Source organism: Crinia signifera, chromosome 4 (genome assembly GCF_055691185.1).
Source record: "Crinia signifera chromosome 4, ASM5569118v1, whole genome shotgun sequence".
Lineage (NCBI taxonomy): Eukaryota > Metazoa > Chordata > Amphibia > Anura > Myobatrachidae > Crinia > Crinia signifera.
The window spans coordinates 124,258,833-124,285,213 of NC_139220.1; the positions used below are offsets into that span (position 1 = coordinate 124,258,833).

Here is a 26,381-nt window from a genome sequence, read left to right on the forward strand (position 1 = left end):
TTTGGGACCACTGCTGGTTACATTCCAACCCCATTGTGGGCAATTTATAATCCAATACAATCTGGAATATGCTGTTTTTAATTTAATTTATTTTTTGTATGTCATTGGGCCTAGTAATTGTTCATTAAAATATTACATTTATTGATTCACCCATTTTTATCATTTAAGCGCTGCTATTTGTTTTTTTTTTTCTGAGGAGGTGAATGGTTGCCTGTGTGCGGCATCCATTCACCTCACAGACAGGGGCTAGTGGGGTGCACGGAGATTGAGGGCAGCCCAGCAGTTTACCTTGGTGCTGGACTTGCCCCCATCATGACAAACAGTGGTCCTGGCAGGGTGATCAGCGGTCCTGACACTTTACACTGTGGGTCGGCACCGCAGTGTAAACGGGGAAAATCCCATATTCAACCTGGCTTGGAACTTTGTTTATAGGTAAAAGAAAATCCACACTTCAAAGAAGTTAGGTTTATATATTTTTACTAGCTTTAGACCATATAATGTTGATCACTTATCTGGCACAAAAGACAGATGATCCCAAATGTGCAAGTCATATGTAAAATAAAAGGGGAGAAATGTTGCATAATATCATCAGGCAAGATGAATGAACATTTAATGATAAATATTGCACTTGCATAAATATACTGATGATTAATTGTACTCATGCACCTCCCTCAAGCTTAGCATAGAAATTGCATACTTTTTAAAATTCCAAAATAGCAAGAGACAGTTGCTATCCACTTTTTTTAAAGTAGTCCCCTGCTTGGGCCCATAAGGCCTGTGATCCCCATTATTCCTTATACAAAGACATTGTGGTCATTCTTAATTTTAACATTATTGTTCACTAATATTTTTGAGAGAGACTACTTTGACTCTGCTACTAAGACACAAATTTTACAGTTATCATGCTGTGGGCTGATAATGCCCTTTGGGGGCATTATCAGCTTATTTGATTATTAACTGTCAAGATTGTCTTATACAGCCAACTATGAATATCAAAATTATCAACATCACTCTATTGTACTAATGCATATTAACAAAATAAATAAAACAAGAATGCATCTCTGTTCTTTGTCCTCGATCTCTAAAATTATTTATGTGCATGTGACGATTTGCATGAGAGGGCTGACCCATTATAGCTTTGCAATGGAACCCGTTACTGGTATCTCAGTGTTACATCAGTTTCTTTCCCTACTGTCCATATGAATGCCTCCTCTCCATCCCTAATTAAACTTGGCCAGATATACTGTAAATGCAGTACTGAGGGGTAGATTTATTATAGTGGCACTAAACGCACCGCTTAACAGTCCCTGATTCGCCTCATTAGCGAGGCGAAGCAGGAGGGGACACCGACAAGATATATCAACATCTTGCCGCCTGAAGCGGGGGAGCATTATCTCCCCCCTCCTGCGATGTCCCCTCCTGGAGACAGCGCATCAGTTAATACTCCACCCCCCCCTGCTCAGAGCCAGCAGCAGTTACAGCGCTGTCCCTGCTGTAAGCATAGGGCATCGCCGCCTGCAGCTGTCGAAGTCGATAGCTGCAGGCGGCGGAATGGTCAGTGATGCTGACCATTCATAATTAAGGCAGGAGGCAGCCGCGCAATACAAAATATTGTAGCTGTGCCTCCTGCCCCACACCGCTGCATGTAAGACACCCTCTCAGCAGGTGTCATAGATCAAGGGAAGCGCTATACCCTGCCATAAGGCACGGGGATAGTGCATATTCCCCTGATTGTCAGTTCGTAAATCTACCCCTGAATTCTGAGAACTCCTTTAGTTTATCCTTAAAGTTATAAGACAATATGATGAAATACTGTAAATAAGTATCTGCTTAATTAGAATGGTTGATGTTTTCTGTCAAGCCACAATAATTGCTTTCTTATTGGCTGCATCAGACAGGATTTGGACTTTGGACAGGATATTTAATTTCTGATTTTGCTTAATGACTTTTATCAATATAAATGCATTACAAGTGCACACTGTGTACAAGGCAAGGGATCATTTTATTGGAGGGGGCCTCCCACAATGTAGTTGTCCCGGGGGCCCCCACTCACCTTAATCGCAATTCTAAGCAATTATACGGCTACTCAAATGGCATATAAGTGACTGATTTGTGAGTGATAGCATGACTTTGTATCATTATTATTAATATTTCTTTATATGGTGCCACAAGGGATCCGCAGCGCCCAATTACAGAATTCATAAACAAGTAAACAAAACAAGAAAATTGTGACTTACAGTTCAATATATTATAGAAGAAGTACCGGTGATGTAAACATTTCTGCATTAGCAGTTGGATGCCATTGAAGGAAGTATGGAGATGGTTTATGTAAAAGAGAGAACACATAAGAGAAGAGGACCTTGCTCGTGAAAGCTTACATTCTAAAGGGGCGGGGCAGATAGATGGGTGATACAAAAGGGACAGAAGTGAGCATGTAACAGTGGGTTAGGATGAGAGTTGGCTGGGATTGGTAAAGAAGTGGGTCTTGAGAACCCATTTAAAGTTTTTTTTGAAAGAGGTGGAGAGTCTGATAGGGAGAGTTATAAAATACCCGAGATAGGGAGCAGCCCATGAAAAATCTTGGAGGCAGGAGTAGGATGAAGTATCCAGTTGGCAGGAGAGGTGAAGTGCATTAGCGGAGTGAAGAGAACATGTGGGAGTGTAAAGGGAGATAAGATCAGATGTCAGGAGTGGCTAAGGGCTTTGTAAGAGAGTGTTCGAAGCTTGAAATTGATTTGAAAAGGAAGTGGAGCCAGTGTAGGGCTTGTAAGAGGGGGAAGTGTATGTAGTACAATTGGTGAGGAAGATCACCCTAGCTGCAGCATTTAGGATACATTGGAGTGGAGAGAGATATTTGTCAGGGATGCCACATAGAAGAAGATTACAGTATTCCAGTCTTGAGATAAACAGCGAGTGGATACAGGTCTTAGTAGTATCCTGGCTGAGGAAGGATCTGATCCTGGAAATATGGCAGGTTTGTTAGAGATGCTGAATGTGTGGTTAGAGAGAAAATAGTCAAAAAAGATTACTCCAAGACAGCACACTAGAGGTAATAGTAGTGCCATCAATCGATAAAGAAATTGTGGGAGATGAGGTAGTGCGGTAGGGTGGGCAGATGATCAGCTCAGTCTTGGATATGTTGATTTTAAGAAAGCTTTTAAGAAGAGGAAACTACTGTAACTTTTTTTTTGGGGGGGGGGGGCGCTCTTAATTTAAAATGTATCTTTTATTTCTCAGATTATAGTAAAAGGAGGGATGACTTTCAAAACACTGCACAATCCAAATAACAGATAAATAGACCTAAGAGAGACACCATGGATATAAACACATATCAAATGTTGGGTAGGAATATTTTTTTTATAACCTCGATACAGTATATTGAGCTCCCCTGGGAATTACCAAATTAAGGACAAAAAGCAAATTACATAAATTACATATATGGACACATATCAATTCTTGGTTACAGAAATACATTTTCTCACAACTCTGATATACAGTATCAGATGATATACAGTATCTCTGATATACAGTATGAAATGGAGGAATAATAAGACTTCGGACAGACACTGAGAATTTGGTGGAGGGAGACAAGGCAATTGCAGATCATCTAAATAATTACTTTTGCTCCGTATTCACTACAGAAGGAGAAGGGAAGGGACCACAGTTAAGTTGCAATACATTCATAAAAATAAAGTAGATGGAAGTACATTTACTAAGGAGAAAGTCCTAACAGAACTTTCAAGACTGTAAGTGGATAAATCAATGGGGCCAGACGGAATGCATCCAAGGATACTAAAAGAACTAAAAGTTGTGCTGGTAGCGCCATTACCAGATTTATTCAACCAGTCATTAGATACAGGTGCAGTTCCAGAGGACTGGAAAAGAGAAAATGTAGTTCCACTGCACAAAAGCGGAAGCAAAGAAGAAGCAAGTAACTACAGACCAGTGAGCCTTACATCAATAGTAGGGAAATTAATGGAAACACTATTAAAAGAAAGAATAGTGGAATATCTTAAATGAAAAATCTTACAGTATCCAAAACAGCATGGTTTTACTGCAGGGAGATCATGACAAAGAAATCTTATTGACTTTTTTTAACAACATGACCAAAATACTAGATGAAGGGGGGGCATAGATGTGGCATATCTAGTCTTTAGTAAGGCAGTTGACACTGTCCCACATTGCAGACTGCTAAATAAACTTGAAAGTGTGGGATTGGATTATAAAACAATTAAATGCATAAGAACATGGTTGCAGGATAGGAAACAGACAGTTGTAGTAAATGGAGTGCATTCTATGGTGGGACATGTTACCAGTGAAGTACCCCAGGGATCTGTACTTGGACCAGTGCTCTTTAATATCTTTGTTAGTGACATTGCAAATGGTACTGAAGGGAAAGTATGCCTTTTTGCAGATGACACAAATATATGCAACAGAGTAGACACACCAGGAGGGGTAAATCAAATGACTGATGATATAGGTAAACTTGAGAATTGGTCAAGAGCATGGCAACTACAGTTTAATGCTAAAAAAAAATGCAAAATTATGCACTTGGGACTCAAAAACCCAAAGGCTCAATATAGTGTCAATGGTACTATAATAGAAACTACTAAGGAGGAAAGAGATCTAGGAGTCACTATTTCAAGTGACTTAAAGGCAGGAAAGCAATTTAGCAAAGCAATGAGGAAGGCTAGTCAGATGCTTGTTTGCTTAGGGAGAGGAATCAGTAGCAGAAAAAAAGAAGAAATAATGCCACTTTATAGGTCATTGGTATGGCCTCATCTGGAATACTGTGTTCAGTTCTGGATACCATATCTTCAGAAGGATATAAATACATTAGAGACTGTACAAAGAAGGGCAACTAAAATGGTGCATGGCCTACATCACAAAACTTACCTGGAAAGACTTAAAGATCTTGTATGTATAGTTTGGAGCAGAAAATGGAAAGGGGGGACATGATAGAAATCTTCAAATATATCAAGGGCTTTAACGTAGTACAGGAGGGACATTTTCTTCAAAGGAAAATAAGTAATAGAACACTAGGACATGCACTGAAACTGGAGGGAGTTAGGTTCAGGGGAAATGTTAGAAAACATTACTTCACAGAACGGGTAGTGGATAAGTGGAATAGCCTTCCATCAGAAGTGGTAGAGGCTAAGAGAGTAGAACAATTTAAACATGCTTGGGATGGGCATATGAATATCCTTACAAAGAAATAAGGATCAAAAAGGGTTGAGATGACCTGAAGGATAAAAAAGCGGCAGACTAGATGGGCCAAATGGTTCTTATCTGCTGTAAAATTCTATGTTTCTATGTTTCTAGGTTGTAATATCAGTGACTGTGGCAAAGAGGAGTCTGGGGTTTTTTGACTGGGAGGAGATGAGGTTCTTGATGAATGACTGTTATGCAAGGGAAATGGCCGCAATGAAGGATGAGAGCATAAGCTTGAAGTGAAGGAAGTTTGCCTTAGAGCGTGATTTCCTCCACTGTTTCTCAGCATTATGTCAGCATTTTTAAAAATACCTGGTGCATTTGGTGTTCCAGGGGTGAGGTGTTGATCTGCAAGGGCGAATAGTGGTCGGTGGAGTGACAGAATGAGATCAGAGTTAAGGGATTATTTGCATAGGGAAGTGGCTTGTTCAGTGTAAGAGAGAGAGTATAGGTGAGAGTTGAACAGTTGGAGGGTAGGGAGGTGGCATCAATAACCTAAAATGTACACTTAATTGATGGCAGCCTTAGGAGGTAGAGATGGAGAGGTAGAGAGAGAAGTTAAAAGAGAGCAGGTGGTGGTCACAGAGGAGGAAACAGAGAGTTGAAGAAATTAAGAAATATCACTTTCGGTGAGTGAAGACTAGATCAAGTGAACTCCCATTCACATGTCAGAATGAGGTCCATTGGGAGAGACCAAGTGAAGATGTGAGTTTATGGAGTTTAGAGGCAGAGGATTTTGTGGGGATATCAATAGGGAATGTCATAACTAAGGAAGAGAGTGTGCCAGGAAACAAATTTGACAACAAATTTAGAAAGAGTGACAGTGGGTGCTGGACAGGGTCCCGACAGTCGGGATCCTGACAGTCATTTACCCAACGTCGGGATCCCGACTGTTAAAACACAGACAGACGGGTTCCCGATGGCCTCTGACTATTCTCCATCGTGGGGGTCCACAACCCCCATAGAGGGATAATACAATAGGTGGTGAGTGTAGCGAGGGGCTTTGTTGCGCTCGCCATGCTGTCTGAGTTCAGCCAGTAGGGATCCAGATGTCGGGCTAATGACTGTTGGGATCCCCACTGTCGGAACCCTATACCACATCCGTGACAGGGGGCAGTAAATGAGAGGAATTTGAAGGTGGACAAGTTGAAAAAGGGTTATAGCATGTATCCACAAAACCGGTGTGTGGCTTATTACAATCCCAAGTGATTTGCATATTTTCACGCAGTCATTGCATACACACTCACAGCTGCAGCAGTACATATTAACCAATATAATTGAAACATTTAAATTCATAACCCAACCCATATGAAACAGGTCATGTCACACTACATTCATCAACTAAGGTTAAACTAAGAAGTTTTTAGAAACAGATTTTTTTTTAAATAGTTTAATGGATTATAGGAGTTGGTCCTAATGCGGTAGCTGGGTGGATTTAGAAATGCACAATACAATAGAACTAGTGAGGAAAGGATTATTGATATCCACATTGAATGGATTTCTAACATCTGTATTTGATATTCATAGTACAAAAACACACAAGATTCATAAATAATTGATGTTAATGTTTTGATATAAAATACAGCATATAAAACTATTTCATAGCACATGTGCCTTTCGTCAATTAATATATGTATGTGGGATAACAGTCTCTATTCCTGTTCCTACAGGAAGCTTCCAATAGTAAAGGCAATTCCCCCTTAGAAGTAAGCAATATCCAGCAAATGCAGTTGCCAAAAGCTCGATGAATAGGGACCAACAATTAGGGGAATTTTCATGCATGGATATTATGGTCCCTTGGAGTCTCGGTAGTCAGGTTGGAGCTTCTCAGGCTGGCAAACAAATCAACTTGACTTGGTGGAATTTAAGAAATCTGCTTCTAATTGCAAAGGATACACTGTGAATCCCAGTACATCAGAGGATTAAGGGGTATGCAGGCAGCTGACGCATTGCGCTGTGGAGTATGGGTCATAGGGTTGACACTATGAAGGTCCATCTACAGTAGGTCTACCACTAAAGGTCGACAGGGCCATTAAATAGCTCAACATGTATAAGTTTGACAGGGTTGTAAGGTCAACAACACAAGCACTAGGTGAACAAAGGGAAGGTCGACAACCAAAAGATCAACATGAGGTTTTTTTTAAAAATGTGTCCCGAATGTTGAAGCAAGTTGACATGATACGTCACACCTGTACCTCCCATGATATGATACAAGTTGACATGATACCATATCAGTGTACCATGTCCCCTCACTGCTCTCACCATGCTTTGGACTCGGCACACTATTATATTCTCCCTCCGCACCCTAGTGGATGGTAGGGTATGAAGTACTAAATGTCGGCACAAGTTGGCTCAAAAAAGAGTGAAAAACTTGTGTCAACCTTTTGACTGTCAATCTTCTTATTGTTGACCTAATGCTTGTGTTAACCTTCCAACCCAACCTATTTTATGTGTCGACCTAAGCCCTGTCGACCTTTAGCGGTCGAACTCATTTATGTCGACCTTCATAGTGTGTTGACCTAGCTACCGTATCCTCCACTGTGTACCCCAGAGCTTTATCAAAGTTCAAAGGTCATACTGGGATGCACAATAAATACAGACGTTAAAAATCCATTCCATCTGGTATCAGAGATCACTCATCCTTTCCTTATTAGCACTGTTTCTATTGTGTTGTGTCTTCCTGTGAATTTTGGACAGTGACTGTTCCTGATAATAAACAGCTGCTAAGAAAACCCAGCCCTACTTGGTGCCTGAATAGAAATACTAATTATTTTTCAATCTAGAAACCATATTTTATTGTAATTAGACTTGTAATCCAGCAAAAATAAGTGCAGTATATTATTTTTCATTAGCAGATCTCAATGCACCTACAGTACAAATGCACTAAAATGACAAATAACACACACCTTTCTGAAGCAGTAAAGTGTTGCACACCTGCATGTCTTTCACTTCAGTAAGTAACAAATATTACCATGTCACACATCGGACTGGCCATGCATGCAAACTGGTGTTATGGTAAAAATGAATGATCCCCATTTAAAAGTCAGATTGTAATAATGGATGTAACACAATAAAAATGAAACATATAAGTCAAATAACATTTCTACAATATTATATTTTTTTTTCTTAAAGAGAAGAACACTAAATTTAGAATATTAGAATATACAGCACTAAAAAACTCTGATCATGTGCGGAATCTTGGTGTTGTCCTGGTTAATGGCCTGACACTTAAACATCAGGTGTCAGCCACAATCAAATCCTCATTCTTTCACCTTCCTAAAGTCATACATGCATTTATATCATCACGACTAGACTACTGCAATGCTCTCTACCTGGGTCTTCCAGCAAAAGAATTGCACCGCTTGCAGCTGGTACAAAATGCAGCCGCCAGACTATTAACTAACCAGCCCCGCTTCTGCCACATAACTCCCATTCTCTACGCCCTTCACTGGCTACCTGTAAAATGGCGAATCGTTTTCAAGATTGGCTTACTCACTTTCAAGGCCCTACATGACCAGGGCCCAAGGTACCTGCAGCAGCTGCTGATCCCTTACTGTCCTACTCGATTACTACGATCCACTGAAGAAGGACTACTAACAGTACTCAGAATCTCCCTGAATTCATCTGGGGGTCGAGCTTTCAACTTTGCTGCTCCAACTCTGTGGAACTCTCTCCCTCGCACAGTGCGAGAAGCGCCCACTATAGAATCCTTTAAAAATAGACTAAAGACATACTTATTTACTCAAGCATTTCACTGACATCTACTGTTAAGCTTGTTTTGTATTTCGAGCTGTAAAGACAATGTGTGAAGCACTTTGAGTCCTATTGGGAGAAAAGTGCTATATAAATATCATTATTATTATTATATTATTATAATATGTTTAGAATACCTACAGTAGCTCTGCTCACAGATACAGGGGTTAGACAAAAACATGGAAACAACACAGAAAGTTCCCTATCAGATATTTGCATGGTTGGGTGAGCAAGTATGTAATCTATGTCCTTAAGTGTCCTTGCGGACTTGCATACTTGGCAAGAACACAGCATAGGTCAGCCATAGGCTATCTACCAAAGGCAAGGAGGTAGACCAGCCTGTGGCTAGACATTTCCAAGATCCTAGACATTCTATAGCCACAATAAAATACAAAATAGTAGCCTGTGTTCTACCATTGTTGGAAGGATATGACCAAGTCAAATTACTATTGTGTTTTGAGACTCAGTGGATTTTAAATATTATATCACCAATGGATCTTGAACTTTGGCCCGCCCCTCTGCTACCATGGTAGCACATGACATCATCCCACCTGTGACCGGAAGTTGAGTGACCGCTGCTGCTTTCGCGATTATTGAAAATATATAGGTAAGCACATTTTCTTTGTCATTTATATTTGAAATTCAATGTAACACATATAGCGTAGCTACAATAGGTGTAGGAAGTAGAGCTGCTACAGTGCCCAGGCCACCTCATGGGCCAATGCTCCTGCTGCACCTAGTTGCTGAACCCTGTTGGCTGGTTTTATTTATCAGAAGTGTGCTGCAGCCACATGTGGACTCTTGACCACCTCTGCCTCTCCTGAGCCCTAACTGATGCTTGGAGAAGGTGTGGCTGAAAATGCAAGGACATCCTGGACCGCGGCCATGCCTTCTGCCCGCATTACTAAGGAGACCTGATAAAGAGCTAAATGGAAGGGTATATGCTGAGAAATAAAAAGCAAGCAATGGGGTCCTGATAGTAACTGCCCATCCACTTCAAATATTAAAGGGAGGGAGGGGTGTCTCTGTGGAGAGTACACGGGGTGAGTTGGGTTGTATGTGTTCTGTGTCTGTGAGTAGTCCACTGAGAAGCGGAAGAGGGTGAACTCTGAGCAGTCAATGAAATTGTGCTGTGAGGCTCCTATTGGTGTAGCTATGGTACTGTAAATATATATAATGATAAAAGGTACTGTACTTGTTGTGTACATATGTGTACTGACAATGTTGAAATGGTGTTGCAAGAGGAGGCCATCTCTGCATGGGTCACACATCTGCAGTATTTATAGTACCTGGAATGGTGTTATCTAGAAGACATCCAAAAAATCCTCCAACAAACATATTTGTTGTGAGAAGTACTGTTATGGTTTGATCAACTTCATTTATACCTGTTAATAAAAAACACATATAAAGAAGATATATTTTATTACTTCTAGAAATCAAAGGAACAATTAAGGAACATTTTTGCCAACATTACTTAAACATGCGAAACAAATTATAAAAACATTTTGACAACTGCAAGATAACATTTCTATGAATTCATTTTATTTCTGCATTACAGAGTGCTACCTGTGCAAATGCTAATATTTAATAAAATGGTCTACATATGGGATCCAGTTTTAAACAGTTTAAAATTCTGCATAAACTAGATGGGCCATGTGGTTACCAACTGCCGTCATATGCTATGCTTTTATGTTAGAAGACGTTGGGTATCATAATTCAAGCTATATTTAATTTACATAATAATACCAATAGCTTTGCTCAAACACAAAATGACCAAACTATGGATAGTATAGGTAAATAGTGTTTGCTTTATAAAACACTTGCACAATAACAAATGTAATAAAGCACATCTCCCAGAACTCAAAGCAGACATGGACTTCACAGAGAATGCAGTTCAGAGGAAAATATAAAAATACCAAAGATTTCACATATGGCACAATGGAGCTCGCTAAACATAAAAGACATACTGGAAGGTTTTAGCAAACTATTAAGAAAAAGGGAGGTACTGTAGGAAAAGGACTATTAAAACATGACAAAGACAAAATGCCAATAGTAGGTCTGTCAGTGAGAATCCCTGAATTAAATCAAGTCATACTGTAAGTAGAAGATGTACTAACTAGTGAATGTGTCAACTTGTTCAGGACAAAATAAAGGGCAATGATGAGGAATGATATGTTTTTTTTCAGGCTTTTTAGTAAAAGACCAGGCATAAACCAGTTCACCTAGGTCTGCCCACTGCTCTGCCCATTCCCACCCCCACACTCAGAGCCAGCTCTAGGCATAGGCCTACCAGGCAATTGCCTAGGGCGTTGGCCTATGCCTAGGGGTGGCACTGCTGCCTCCTTTAACATTGGTGATCAGTGGTGGCCGCGGTAGCCGATTGTCTCTGTTCCTACTCAATTGCACATAACCCACCCGCGACATGCGGCCGCGCCGGGAACTAGCCCTAAAGTGCTCATTCTAGAACATGCTCCCCCACCCGTCAATGCAGCTGCGCCGGGCCCCCCCGCCAGCGAACAGACGCCCACTAGCTGTTCCAAATCTGGGCGAGTTCCGTGGTGGTGATTGACCAGGTGAGGTATGCAGCAGAGCAATGCTGCATGTACTTTCACCAAAAATCATCCAGATTCGGAGAGCCCCCCAACATGTCATACCCTGCTACTGCCACCTCTTCCCTTTCTTAGTCTGCTGTTTCTCCCTCTCCCACCTTTTCCCTGCAGTGTATTATGCTGCTACCCCTGCCACTTCACTCTCCATGGCTTTTTCTTTCATGTTGCCCTTTCTGTTCCCTCTTCTTACTTCCTTAGGTCTGTCTGGCCATGTTCTTTTCCCATTCTCTGCCCTCCTAGGATGGCCCTTGGCCTCTCCTGTGCAACCTCCCATTCCTGCTATGACGTTTCTTCCTCGTGCCTCCAAGTTGAGTGTATGGTCATGTTTGTGCCCTTCCATCTCCTGCTATTCCTTCTCTCCCATCTCCCGCTACTGCTCCTCTTTCCCTCTCCTGTCTGACCAGGTTAGCTCATTTAAACAGATATGGTGGAGGTTGAATGGTTTGCTTGTCCTGCTTCCTCTCTCTGCTTCTCGAACTCTGCTTCCTATTTCCACCCTTTGCCTCCCCAGCCACTGACACCCCATGTCACATTGGTCACCCACTCCCTTCGGTAACCCTATTCTTTCTCCCCTGTCAACCATACTCTCTCTTGTCCACTGCTTCTCCATGTCAACCTGGTCGCCCTCTTAGAAAAATGTATCAATAACAGAAACTATTCTAACACACTCCAGGTCTGTTTAAAATTATATTAATTAAGCAATTTGTACCAGATAGATTAACCAGGTTTAGGTATAATGAGACTTCTTTAAAGATTTTGTGTAACATGGATAAGGGACAATAAGATGTGTTATAATGTAAATATGTGGTAATACGGTGTGGTATAACCTGAATAAAGGGAACTACTATGTGTTATGTAATGTGTATAAGGGGCACGACTATGTGATGTAATGTGTATAAGGGACACTGTCGTGTGATATAATGATAATAGGGCTGTACTACTTGCATAATTTGAATTGGGGGTTTTGTTGTATGGCCGAGCTCCTTCACGAAAAAAAAAAAAAACACTTTTTGCGGTTCTCGCCGTAGGTGTGCATTTTTGCTATATAAAAAGGGGGGCGCCAGCTAAAATCTTGCCTAGGGCATCAAATAAGTTAGGACGGACTCTGCCCACACTGTTTTGCCCTGACCGCTCTGTCAGCAGCTCCTCTCTGTTTCGCACCAGCTCTATACCACCTGCACCAGCTCTATACCACCTGCACTACTCTACCTGCTATTCTGTAATGCTCACCCCAGCTCCACCCCCCTTTCCACCCTGTCCTGTTACAATAACATTGGTATTTTGGGGTGGGCTTGGATGCTGGAGATAGGATAGACCATAGAAAATAATTATACATATACTGTATGCTTATGCTTTCTTGTTGTCCTGGGTGTTAAAAGACAAAACAAAATATATAGCAGGCTATTTACCAAAATATAGTCAAGTAGTAAAATAAATTGTCAGATTAAGCTCACTATGAATCAACTCATATTTCAATACAATCTCATAACAAATGTGAATCTCGGAATTAGGTGCAGTGTTGTGTAATACTCATGGTTAAACCTGCTGCTTTTAGGAAATGAACAACTATGAAGCTATGTTACAGTTTTTCAGTCAATGCATTACTCACCTCACCAGGAGTTACTTGATGAGTATAGTCAGGGTGGGACTATTAGCATAGCTACATAAATCATATATTGATTGTTTTACTGGACAGTGTGAATACATTTTGATAAATTGCCCCCAGATCTTCTGCGAGAGCCCATGCTGGGTTCAAAAAGTAAACTTTGAACATACTACAAAGCAGAGTGTAAAAGGCAACTCTAATATATGATTATCTGTATTTATATGAATGTAACAGCTGACATATCAAAGTTGGTTTTAAAAATAACAAAGAAATTGGCAATGTGCATATTAAGAAATTGAGATTGTCAGTTCTATTGGGGCAGGGATCACATATGATATACTAACAATTGATTACCCCCAAAATGGCTGTCTATACCTATATTAAACATAATATGCTTTAAGTCTTGCTAGTACAAAGGTCATATTATTATTATTGTTATCCTTTATTTATATGTCGCAACAAGGGACTCGCAGTGCCCTATTACAGAGTACATACTGTAAACAAATAGGCAAAACAGGAAACAGTGACCATACACTTGTCCATCTTAAGTAGGGATTAGTGTGGCTTGCAGAACGAGGTGAATTTCATCATTCCTGCGTCGGATTCTCACGAGATCCAAACTCGATATACTGTAAGTCCCCCGCAACCGCTTCCATCTTCACTCTGGTATTGGAGAGGGTTGAGGGAGGTTGAGTCTCTATGTCTCTCTGGGAAGCTGGCGTGGGGTGGCGACCTGGTAGCAGTGGTGGTGTCCTAGCAGTCCACTGCAGTCCAGTCCTTTGGTACTGTGCTGCCAGTGCTGGTGTCCTGTGCTGTCTAGTGTTGGTGTCCTGTGCTGCTGTATAAGTCAAATACAGTGGCGCTGTGCTATCTAGTGCTGCCATTAAGCCCAATGGTACTGCTCTTACGACCAATGGTGCTGTCGTTAAGTCCACTGGTACAGACAACAGCCGTATAAGTACAATGACAGTCTAGTGTACACTCTAAAAAATGGTTATTTTAAAATCCATCTAATTTTTTTCAGGCTTTGCCATATGTGTGTGTGGTACCCTCCTACTGTGCCACATATAAATAAAATAACCCAAAAATAAAAGAGTTGTTTTAACCCATCCCATTTTTTCAGGCTTTGCCGTGTGTGTTTGTGTCATTTAGGGGTATACTCTCCTGTGCCTCATATTATTGTAACTCCAGGAAGATAATGGAGAACAAAAATTTGGAGAATAAAATAGCGTAAGAACAAGAACCACTTCCTCGTGGTGCTGAAGCTGCTGCCACTAGTCATGACATAGAACATAAAATGCAATCAACGTAATGTGCCAGGGTCGATGCCCAATGTTATCATAGAGGGCAAGTAAAATCCAAAATGTCAAAGTTAAGTAACACGAAGAAAAATATATATATAAATCATTTGAGGAGAAACGTAAGCTTGCCAATATGCCATTTACGACACTTGGCAAGGAATGGCTAAGGCCCAGGCCTATCTTCGTGACTTATGGTTCAGCTTCACATGATGATCTAAGCCCCCCCCCCCCCCCCTAGAAATTTGAAGTGAGTTAAGATGTCATCAGAAACACAGCAAACAACTGGGCCTTCTAAAGACATGGTATCACAAATCCCTGTACGGGAAGAGGTGAATACTTCCACCATTTGCAGCACACCCTCTGCATATGCTGGAAAGATGACCAATTAGTCCAGTTCCTGATTTTGAGATTAAAGGTGTCAATGTTGTACACCACCAGGAGGAGGATATTGATATTGATGTGAGGAGAAAGTTGACAAGGAGGATGCTGCTGATGGTAATGTGGTTTGCTTAAATGTGGCACCGCGTGAGATAGTTGTGGTCTGTGGGATGCAAAAGGCCGTCGCCATGCCTGGGCAGAAGACCAAAAAATCCATCTCTTTGGTCTGAAATTATTTTTATCCTGATAATTTTATCCAGACAACAATTGTCTTGCCATATGTACCTTATTTAGTGTCGCAATAAGCAGGGGTAATGCCATTGGCCATCTAGGGACATCCTCGTTTATGCATTACCTGAAGTTCATTCATAAGTCACTGTTTAGTTCAGAAACAGTGGCATGGCAGTTAGCAGGTGATTGGCTGGATGTTTATATCTTTTTATCACCCTTGCATTTATCTCTTGTTAAGGCTTAATACATCTGCCCCATTGTTACCAAAAATTGCAGCATTGCCCGGCCTCCTCCCCCTCCCACCTCACATCATCATAAAAAAGAAAACATTTTTTTAAAGAAAACTGTGTTTTTGATTATACTGTACATACATGTTTTAATGTTCTCGGTAAGATGTATACAAATGTTTATACATGTGTATATAGAGTACAGACACGCCCATCCAAACACATTTGGCAATTATCTCCTTTGGATTACTTTGCTTTTCATCGTTGTTGTTAAAAGAAACATTCTGAACAACCCTCCTGAAGGTTCCTTTTTTTTATGGTTCCAATCAAAATCTAACTCATATATATCCCTCAGACCTCTCCGCATACCACTTAATGCATTAGATCCCTCCATACTGTATGCCATTTTTTTAAATTACCATTACCAGTTATATATACAGTATATTGCACACATATCAGTCCCTGCCCCAGTCAGTGGCGCATGCCCCAGGAGTACAAGCAGGGCCGGTGCAAGCCTCCCCCCGCCCCAGGCAAATCCTCTGCCCGCCGCCCGATGCACACCCCCCCCCCCCCACACCCCCACGTGCTTCGGGGGGGGGGGGTACTGCGGCGGGCACCCGCGCTCCGGGGGGGATTGGGGGGGGGATTGCGGGCGATACTACAGCGGGCGCCCACACTGTGGGGGGTGTAGGGGGTGCGGTGGGTGGGGCCAATACTGCTGCCGCAGCCCCTGCGTCCAGGGGGGGGGAAGCAGCATTGATTCACAGGTGGGTTCGGGGGTGGGGGAAGAGGGAAGCCCTCTGTCTTACCTGCTCCCCGCTCCCAGCTTTCTATGGTACCTCTATGGTACCTCTCCTCGGCGGCTCATTACCGCCCTCCAGTGGCCAGCGCCCTAGGCAAATGCCTAGTCCTGCCTAGTGATGGCGCCAGCCCTGAGTACAAGGGTACAAGAATTAAAAAAATCGGCCCTGGGGATCCAAAGATATCTGACTTCAAAGCAGTGGTCCCTATCCAAGCCTGTTAATTGCTCTTCCCCGTCAGATATTTCAGGTTCTGTCTGACTTACAGTTTTTCTGAGGGTATATTCCAAAAGCTGGGACTCTCCCTCTTTGATGGACACTAGTAGCTTGTCTTTAATTTCCCCAGAACCAGAGATATCAGCCTTCAAGCAGCTGGTTACTGCTCCAGCTCCACACACCTGGGATGTAGTTTTTTATTCTCGTTGGCAGATTGCTCTGCCTCCAGAACTCTGATCCCCTAGTCCCCAAGTACTATTTGGTAGGGAGGATTCTCTAGTTTTTAATTCCATTAAAAGCTAAGAAATCTATTTCCGGGAACTGGCCTTCTTTGGAGAGACCAGAAGCACTACAAGAGATTTTATCTCTATCGCCGGATGAACGTCTTTTATCCACATTATAGGTACAAAGATTGATCTTATAATTGGGAAGGCCAACTGGAATATTTTACCAACTGCTATTTTAAATAAAAGATATGAATTGGACATATTAGATTAATTGGACTTATCACGTCCTGAGTAAATAGAAAACTTTGGAGACATCACCGAACAAAAAGAAAGTTATCACAAGTTGATCAAAATCTGGAAGATTACTGTTATTCCCCTGATGAAGTCTCTGTGAGACGAAACGCATTGGGACTTGTTCTACATGTGATTTTACCATTTGATAATCCTATGAAGGCAAATAAATAACTGTTGGAAAGTTTCTCCTACTTTGCTTCATTGGAAGTGGATCACATTTATCATTATATATCTGGACATTTTATGTTTTTACTTCAGGCGCCATACCACTATTGGGTAGAGATATTGTGGTTTGTTTGTTCCCTATCCCTCAGGGAACCCAGTAATGAGGCTGCCATATATTAAATATAAAAGTGTGTAATAATGCATTAGCGCGAGTTGGAATATTGGGGATACGCATATAAATATATATATATATATATATGCAAAAAGGGGGGTTGACCTTGATCGCGCTTCCAATAGTTGGGAGCTTCGACCTCTACAGAATCTCCCCTGTTAGTGGGAGATGAGACAGAAACAAGCAGTAGGAGCGTAGAGGGAGCTGTTGGAAGTACCACCACCTTCAGTATTACAATAAAGGTGAACAATGATACAAGGATGTATAAATAACATTTATTAAAAATCAGAAGACATCTGCTTGATTCCAATGTAATAGATGAATCACCGCAATAACAGAACCCAACGCGTTTTGTCTCCGAAGAGACATCCTCAGGGGTATACTGTGGGTGGTACAGAATGCCATAAGAATACAATACAATATAATAGCCATTGACATGTAAAAATGTATAAACAAAATGATAAATGAATAAAAAAAAAATTTCACATACCAAGAAGAGCGGTATTCTAAAACAATCTTTAAAAATTCATGAAGGGATAAGGTGTCTCTATAGAGATCTGTGGGATTTGATCGAAAAAAAGTAGAGCATATAATTCTTTAACGGACTGAGGAGGACTGACAAGAAGGAGATAGTGAGGGAAAGGAATTAATTGAATACATACCCAATACGGAATAGCCTCGATATAGGCACTTTGATTGGGTGGGGGATTTTTTTTTTTTGAACCTACAAAATGTATATATGAGGGTTTTAACCAATACCAGGTTGTCAATAATTAATCAAGGGTAATCAATTACTCGACTACCCCATAAATAATCACCTTAATTTGCAAAAGGTAGGGAGATAAGCATATGAGCCAACCTTCAAACAATAAGTGTATGTAAGCGAGTGAGGTATAGATCACACCTCCTGTATCAAGCGCTCAAGCATATGTAATAGCAGACTATTAAATGAGGACAGAAAATACTGATGGTTTGGAGTTACAATGTTAAGATAGACAAAATGTGTCCTCCCAACAGTGAAAATTCAACAGCTATCTTCCCAACTACATAAAACTACCGCAGCAGTAATGGGCTGGTTTTACAGCACCATGATTTTATACAAAATAAAATTAGCAAAATAAAATGTACACAATTTTGACAGGTCTATCAAGAGTGGAACCTACCAGCATCAAAAACAGAGCCAGCAACACAAGTTTACAGCAACACAATTTTGATAGGTCAATCAAGAATGTAACCTACCAGCATCAAAAACAGAGCCAAGTGAGTCCTCCAGCTTCCAAACAGAAGTGTGAGAACTGATGAGAGGGAACCTGTCTTATACCTGAGCGGAGGTGATGTCACTTCCGGTTTAAAATTGACTGGTATCGAGCCTCTGTATTAGTAAGTAATAAATAGGTGTACTGAGATGGGAAATGTTCCCTATTGAACAATTAGGGATTCCGCTACAATCAGAATAACTATATAATGAAATAAACTCCGAGTTATAGTGTCGGACAATCACTAGGTAACGTGAAACCGGAAATGCCGGCGAGTGCGCATGCGCCCGTTCACGTCCTGCGTTCCACAAGGGTAACGACGATGGAACGCTAGGGCGAAAGGAAGGCGCAACATGTAAGGGGCTGGCGGATCAATAGACGTACAGTCCTTGAACGCGTCATGCATTCCACTACATCTTAGTTCCGGAACGCAGACCGATGAGGCAGCGTAATAGGCTGGCGGGCCAAGGCGTGCTGTGCCTGAATATGTTGTGCGTTCCACTTGAGTCCTATTGCCGGAACGCAAACTGGTCGTGCATAGTGGTATGTGCCCTGACTTTACCCTTTAAAAGGTGGGTAATCTATCTTATGGTGTGTAGAAAAAAAATATATATGGAGGGAGAAAAAAGGCATCACCTTACCATTATATAGTTAGAAAATAATAAAAGTATGAAATAGAGTGTTGAATGTGAAAATACATTGTGTTAGACACAATGATTCAAGTGTGGTCTTGGTTTATAATCCTGATTGACCTATCATTACAAGAAGTGATAAACTAGCATACAAATGGTCCAATTACGATTTTTAGACAATGTTGCAAAGTATACAAGCCAATATTTTAAGTTGAGAATCAAGTGTCTCAACTTGAACTGGCATACACATGGTCCAATTACAATTTTTAATTTTTAAACAATGTTGCAAAGTATACAAGACAATATTTTAAGTTGAGTCCAGTGTCTCAAAAGCCATGTGGAATAGTATGTGCCATTGAAGTGACCAAACGCAGTATCAATGGTGATTTAGAAAGAAAGGTGAAACTAGACCTATTCTTAGACCCAATTAGCGGGTCTACATAGTGAGCTAAACTATGTGCAATTCCATATGCAGGACCTTATGAAAGGTGGATAGAGACCATAAAAAGTGAGTAGCGATAATGGGAGGCTGGAGCAGTGAAATAGAAGAGCAAAATTGACTAAAGGTGAAAGACAAAAAATGCAGCATGTAGATGTAAACTATAATGTAACTAAGGTTGATGTGCTTAGTTCAAAAACATCAAGATCCTAAAAAAGAGACTATGTCTAGATTTTCGTTCAACCCCTTAGGGTGTAGGGTGTTGAGCGTATATATCCAGAACGTTTCTCGCTTTGAGAGCTTCAAGTCTCTATCCCCGCCTCTCGGGTCGGCTGTGACAAGTTCCAGAATGGTGAAAGAGAAATTTTTTACATCTACCGAGGAATTGTGTTTATCCATATAATGTGGTGATAGGCTGTGGATGGATAGTTTATTTTTAATATTCCGGATATGCTCCTGTATGCGAATCTTTGCTTGTCGTTTAGTTTTCCCAACATACATTGCACCGCAACCACAAGTGATTCGATAGATGATGTGGGTGGAGTTACACGTGGTAGGAAGGTTCAGTGAGTACCGTTTTTTTCCCACTTCTAGTTCGAATATGGGCTTCTCTACGAATTTGCAACAAAGACATTTGTTGCATGGTGTGCAACGTATGGTCTTTGTCAAAAAATTATTTTCTGGTGCGTTGCTCGAAGGGGCTTTAAGTTGGCTCGGGGCTATGATACTCTTCAGATTTTTTGCTCGTCGAAATATCAGGTCAGGTCTTGGGGGAAGATGGGGACCCAGAATGTTGTCTTTCAATAGGATGTTCCAATGTCTATTTAAGATTTTTCGAATTTGAACATTTTCTTTATTGAACTGTGTTACAAAGGATCGTTTTTCAAACTTATTAGATTTATTCACCACTACTGTGGATAACATTTCATCCTGGGACTTGGAAGAAGCTTTGGTCCTGGCTAGGTTGATCCTCGATGGATCATATCCTCTTTCGATGAATCTGTTGGCCAACTTTGAGGATTGCTCTTCAAAGTCTACTTGGGAACTACAGTTTCTCCTCAGCCTACAGAACTGTGCAAACGGTATGCTGTCTTTCCACTGTGGGAGATGGCAACTCTCATATGGAATATAACTGTTACAGTCAACTTCCTTGAAGAATGTTTTTGTGGTCACCAACTTTCCTGGGGAGCCTTCTAATACGAGATCCAAATAGTCGATACTTCTTTGGTCCAGCTTATGTGTGAATTTAAGGTTGAAATCGTTAATTTGGAGATCGTTGACAAATTCAAGCATACTTGACAGGTCACCCTTCCATACAAAGATGAGGTCATCGATATAGCGTTGGTAAAACTGGATGTGTTCCTTGAATATGGAGTTATAAATAATCTCCTAATGGGCGTATGGGAAGAACAACATATTTATAACTCCAAATTCAAGGAACACATCCAGTTTTACCAACGCTATATCGATGACCTCATCTTTGTATGAAAGGGTGACCTGTCAAGTATGCTTGAATTTGTCAACGATCTCCAAATTAACGATTTCAACCTTAAATTCACACATAAGCTGGACCAAAGAAGTATCGACTATTTGGATCTCGTATTAGAAGGCTCCCCAGGAAAGTTGGTGACCACAAAAACATTCTTCAAGGAAGTTGACTGTAACAGTTACATTCCATATGAGAGTTGCCATCTCCCACAGTGGAAAGACAGCATACCGTTTGCACAGTTCTGTAGGCTGAGGAGAAACTGTAGTTCCCAAGTAGACTTTGAAGAGCAATCCTCAATGTTGGCCAACAGATTCATCGAAAGAGGATATGATCCATCGAGGATCAACCTAGCCAGGACCAAAGCTTCTTCCAAGTCCCAGGATGAAATGTTATCCACAGTAGTGGTGAATAAATCTAATAAGTTTGAAAAACGATCCTTTGTAACACAGTTCAATAAAGAAAATGTTCAAATTCGAAAAATCTTAAATAGACATTGGAACATCCTATTGAAAGACAACATTCTGGGTCCCCATCTTCCCCCGAAACCTGACCTGATATTTCGACGAGCAAAAAATCTGAAGAGTATCATAGCCCCGAGCCAACTTAAAGCCCCTTCGAGCAACGCACCAGAAAATAATTTTTTGACAAAGACCATACGTTGCACACCATGCAACAAATGTCTTTGTTGCAAATTCGTAGAGAAGCCCATATTCGAACTAGAAGTGGGAAAAAAACGGTACTCACTGAACCTTCCTACCACGTGTAACTCCACCTACATCATCTATCGAATCACTTGTGGTTGCGGTGCAATGTATGTTGGGAAAACTAAACGACAAGCAAAGATTCGCATACAGGAGCATATCCGGAATATTAAAAATAAACTATCCATCCACAGCCTATCACGACATTATATGGATAAACACAATTCCTCGGTAGATGTAAAAAATTTCTCTTTCACCATTCTGGAACTTGTCACAGCCGACCCGAGAGGCGGGGATAGAGACTTGAAGCTCTCAAAGCGAGAAACGTTCTGGATATATACGCTCAACACCCTATACCCTAAGGGGTTGAACGAAAATCTAGACATAGTCTCTTTTTTAGGATCTTGATGTTTTTGAACTAAGCACATCAACCTTAGTTACATTATAGTGTACATCTACATGCTGCATTTTTTGTCTTTCACCTTTAGTCAATTTTGCTCTTCTATTTCACTGCTCCAGCCTCCCATTATCGCTACTCACTTTTTATGGTCTCTATCCACCTTTCATAAGGTCCTGCATATGGAATTGCACATAGTTTAGCTCACTATGTAGACCCGCTAATTGGGTCTAAGAATAGGTCTAGTTTCACCTTTCTTTCTAAATCACCATTGATACTGCGTTTGGTCACTTCAATGGCACATACTATTCCACATGGCTTTTGAGACACTGGACTCAACTTAAAATATTGTCTTGTATACTTTGCAACATTGTTTAAAAATTAAAAATTGTAATTGGACCATGTGTATGCCAGTTCAAGTTGAGACACTTGATTCTCAACTTAAAATATTGGCTTGTATACTTTGCAACATTGTCTAAAAATCGTAATTGGATCATTTGTATGCTAGTTTATCACTTCTTGTAATGATAGGTCAATCAGGATTATAAACCAAGACCACACTTGAATCATTGTGTCTAACACAATGTATTTTCACATTCAACACTCTATTTCATACTTTTATTATTTTCTAACTATATAATGGTAAGGTGATGCCTTTTTTCTCCCTCCATATATATTTTTTTTCTACACACCATAAGATAGATTACCCACCTTATAAAGGGTAAAGTCAGGGCACATACCACTATGCACGACCAGTTTGCGTTCCGGCAATAGGACTCAAGTGGAACGCACAACATATTCAGGCACAGCACGCCTTGGCCCGCCAGCCTATTACGCTGCCTCATCGGTCTGCGTTCCGGCACTAAGATGTAGTGGAACGCATGACGCGTTCAAGGACTGTACGTCTATTGATCCGCCAGCCCCTTACATGTTGCGCCTTCCTTTCGCCCTAGCGTTCCATCGTCGTTACCCTTGTGGAACGCAGGACGTGAACGGGCGCATGCGCACTCGCCGGCATTTCCGGTTTCACGTTACCTAGTGATTGTCCGACACTATAACTCGGAGTTTATTTTATTATATAGTTATTCTGATTGTAGCGGAATCCCTAATTGTTCAATAGGGAACTTTTCCCATCTCAGTACACCTATTTATTACTTACTAATACAGAGGCTCGATACCAGTCAATTTTAAACCGGAAGTGACATCACCTCCGCTCAGGTATAAGACAGGTTCCCTCTCATCAGTTCTCACACTTCTGTTTGGAAGCTGGAGGACTCACTTGGCTCTGTTTTTGATGCTGGTAGGTTACATTCTTGATTGACCTATCAAAATTGTGTTGCTGTAAACTTGTGTTGCTGGCTCTGTTTTTGATGCTGGTAGGTTCCACTCTTGATAGACCTGTCAAAATTGTGTAAATTTTATTTTGCTAATTTTATTTTGTATAAAATCATGGTGCTGTAAAACCAGCCCATTACTGCTGCGGTAGTTTTATGTAGCTGGGAAGATAGCTGTTGAATTTTCACTGTTGGGAGGGCACATTTTGTCTATCTTAACATTGTAACTCCAAACCATCAGTATTTTCTGTCCTCATTTAATAGTCTGCTATTACATATGCTTGAGCGCTTGATACAGGAGGTGTGATCTATACCTCACTCGCTTACATACACTTATTGTTTGAAGGTTGGCTCATATGCTTATCTCCCTACCTTTTGCAAATTAAGGTGATTATTTATGGGGTAGTCGAGTAATTGATTACCCTTGATTAATTATTGACAACCTGGTATTGGTTAAAACCCTCGTATATACATTTTGTAGGTTCAAAAAAAAAAAATCCCCCACCCAATCAAAGTGCCGATATCGAGGCTATTCCGTATCGGGTATGTATTCAATTCCTTTCCCTCACTATCTCCTTATTGTCAGTCCTCCTCAGTCCGTTAAAGAATTATATGCTCTACTTTTTTTCGATCAAATCCCACAGATCTCTATAGAGACACCTTATCCCTTCATGAATTTTTAAAGATTGTTTTAGAATACCGCTCTTCTTGGTATGTGAAAAAAATTTTTTATTCATTTATTTTGTTTATACATTTTTACATGTCAATGGCTATTATATTGTATTGTATTCTTATGGCATTCTGTACCACCCACAGTATACCCCTGAGGAAGTCTCTTCGGAGACGAAACGCGTTGGGTTCTGTTCTTGCGGTGATTCATCTATTACATTGGAATCAAGCAGATGTCTTCTGATTTTTAATAAATGTTATTTATACATCCTTGTATCATTGTTCACCTTTATTGTAATACTGAAGGTGGTGGTACTTCCAACAGCTCCCTCTACGCTCCTACTGCATATATATATATATATTTATTATTATTTATATACATTTGGTCTATCTATAATACTTTAACTGACCCGGCATATACCGGGTCACCTAAGTGTCCATCTCCGTGCTTTGCTCCGCCCTTCTCTGGAAACCCCCTTCTGAAAATCCTGCATTTGCCCCTGGCCCCAGTGGATCTTACAAACTATATGCCCTAATACATGTACCTGCACACATTCCCACTGGAGTTAATTTGGTTATGAGCCTGGTTATTACCCTACTAATATATTTTTTGATTGTGGGAGGAAATCCAAATTATCCGAGTACAGGGAGAAAACCCAAGCAAGCACGGGGAGAGTATAGAAATTCAGCACAATTAGGACTGTGGTGGGAATTGAACCCATGACCTCAGTGTAGTGAGGCAGCATTACTAACCATTACACCATCCGTATTGCCATTTATGTGTCTTAATTTCCCTCCAGATACTGCAGCGCTTATTTGGTATCTGACCCTTTCACTTGAATATTATAATTTGGCTTGTTTGTAATCTGTGGGTGGCACTGATAGCTACTATTAATATATGGAGGGGCACCTACAATATACTCTTTATCACCTGCGGCCTCCAAAGGTCTAGTTACTGCTCTGGCATCTATATTCTATATAAAACAACAGCACTATTGTTTTTTATGAAAAAATGCACTGTATGACTGTATAGCCAGTTTAACATGAACACCTGGAAAAAGTGCCAAAAGCTTTTAATGTAACAATTTGAATACCAATGAAGCTTTTGCAATGGAATTCAAGGTAGTCATGCTTTTAGATAACAGTTCTCTATGCTTTAGCATGCTGTACAAAGCTGCTTAAAATGTAATTACATATGGAATGTGGCTAATGCTTTTTAGAATACATGTCAGCACCGTGACTAACAAATCAACCTCAGAGTCTTGTCTATCAAACATATTTTGGTGTTATGGAATGTGAATTATTTTGAATTTTAATATTTGTCATGTGTATCTGAAATTGTGCTTTTTAATTGTAAGCACTCAGGGCCAATTCAGGATCGCTCGTAGTGATCCGAATTAGGACTCTGCTTCAATGGTCAGGGGTTTGCGAATGCGCATTTCTGCGCATGTGCAAACCAGCACTGAATGACTCGCTGGGCCGCTCATTGCGGGGAGGGAGGGCTGGGGACGGAAGGGGATGGAAACAGGGCTGGAGCAGGGGAACGCTCAGCGTTTTATGGGTGTCCCAATGAAAATGCTGGGTATTCCATTGGGAACGCAGGCGGGCTGATGCCTGCCGGAGGCGGGAAGCTGATGTCACAGGACTTCAGCGCTCGCCCCCTCTTCGGCAGACACTGAAGGAAATAAAAGCAGTTCAGACTGACTTTTATTTCCAAAGGGGAGAGAAATCATTGGATGATCAGTGATTTATCTTCCCTTAGGCCGCATGCAAGGTGGTTGTGTTCGGTGTTCGATGCCTAGCACCCATCCATCTTTCTATCTACCACATAGGGTGTTCTTTCCATCCACCTGTCCATCTTGACCCCCCGTCTGTCTGTCAATCTATGCCCCCATAAAGGTTTTTCTGTTGGTCCATTCGTCCACCTGGCTGTCTCCCCATCTATGCCCCCATACGGTGCACTGTCCACTCATCTATGCATCCTTGTCCCTTATCCGCTCTGCCCTTCCTGTCTGTTATCTGTCGATCTATGCCCTCCCTTCCCATGTTATGACTTACTAGTGTCTTTCCTAATTGCTTAACCTCAGTCTTGTTTTCCCCTACCTCTCTCTACTTCTTTCTCCCTCCTTCTCTCCCTGACATGATGTCTCTCTCTTCTTCTCTCTAACACGGTTTCTCTCTCCCTCTGACAAGGGGCGGGATGTATCAACATACATCTCCGCCCTTCGCACGGCAGCCGCCGCGATGCTACCGCATATGTACTAACATATGCGG

General features: G+C 41.1%; 1 protein-coding gene across 1 annotated transcript in view; it reads right to left on the reverse strand.

Moving 5' to 3' along the window:
• Positions 1 to 26,381, reverse strand: part of LOC146072971 (solute carrier family 23 member 1-like) — a 176,821-nt gene that overhangs the window by 8,226 nt on the left and 142,214 nt on the right. Inside the window, exon 11 of the mRNA XM_083180141.1 lies at positions 10,254 to 10,349. Within this exon, the coding sequence (XP_083036267.1) occupies positions 10,254 to 10,349 (96 nt within the window). The remainder of the gene's footprint in view (positions 1 to 10,253; positions 10,350 to 26,381) is intronic.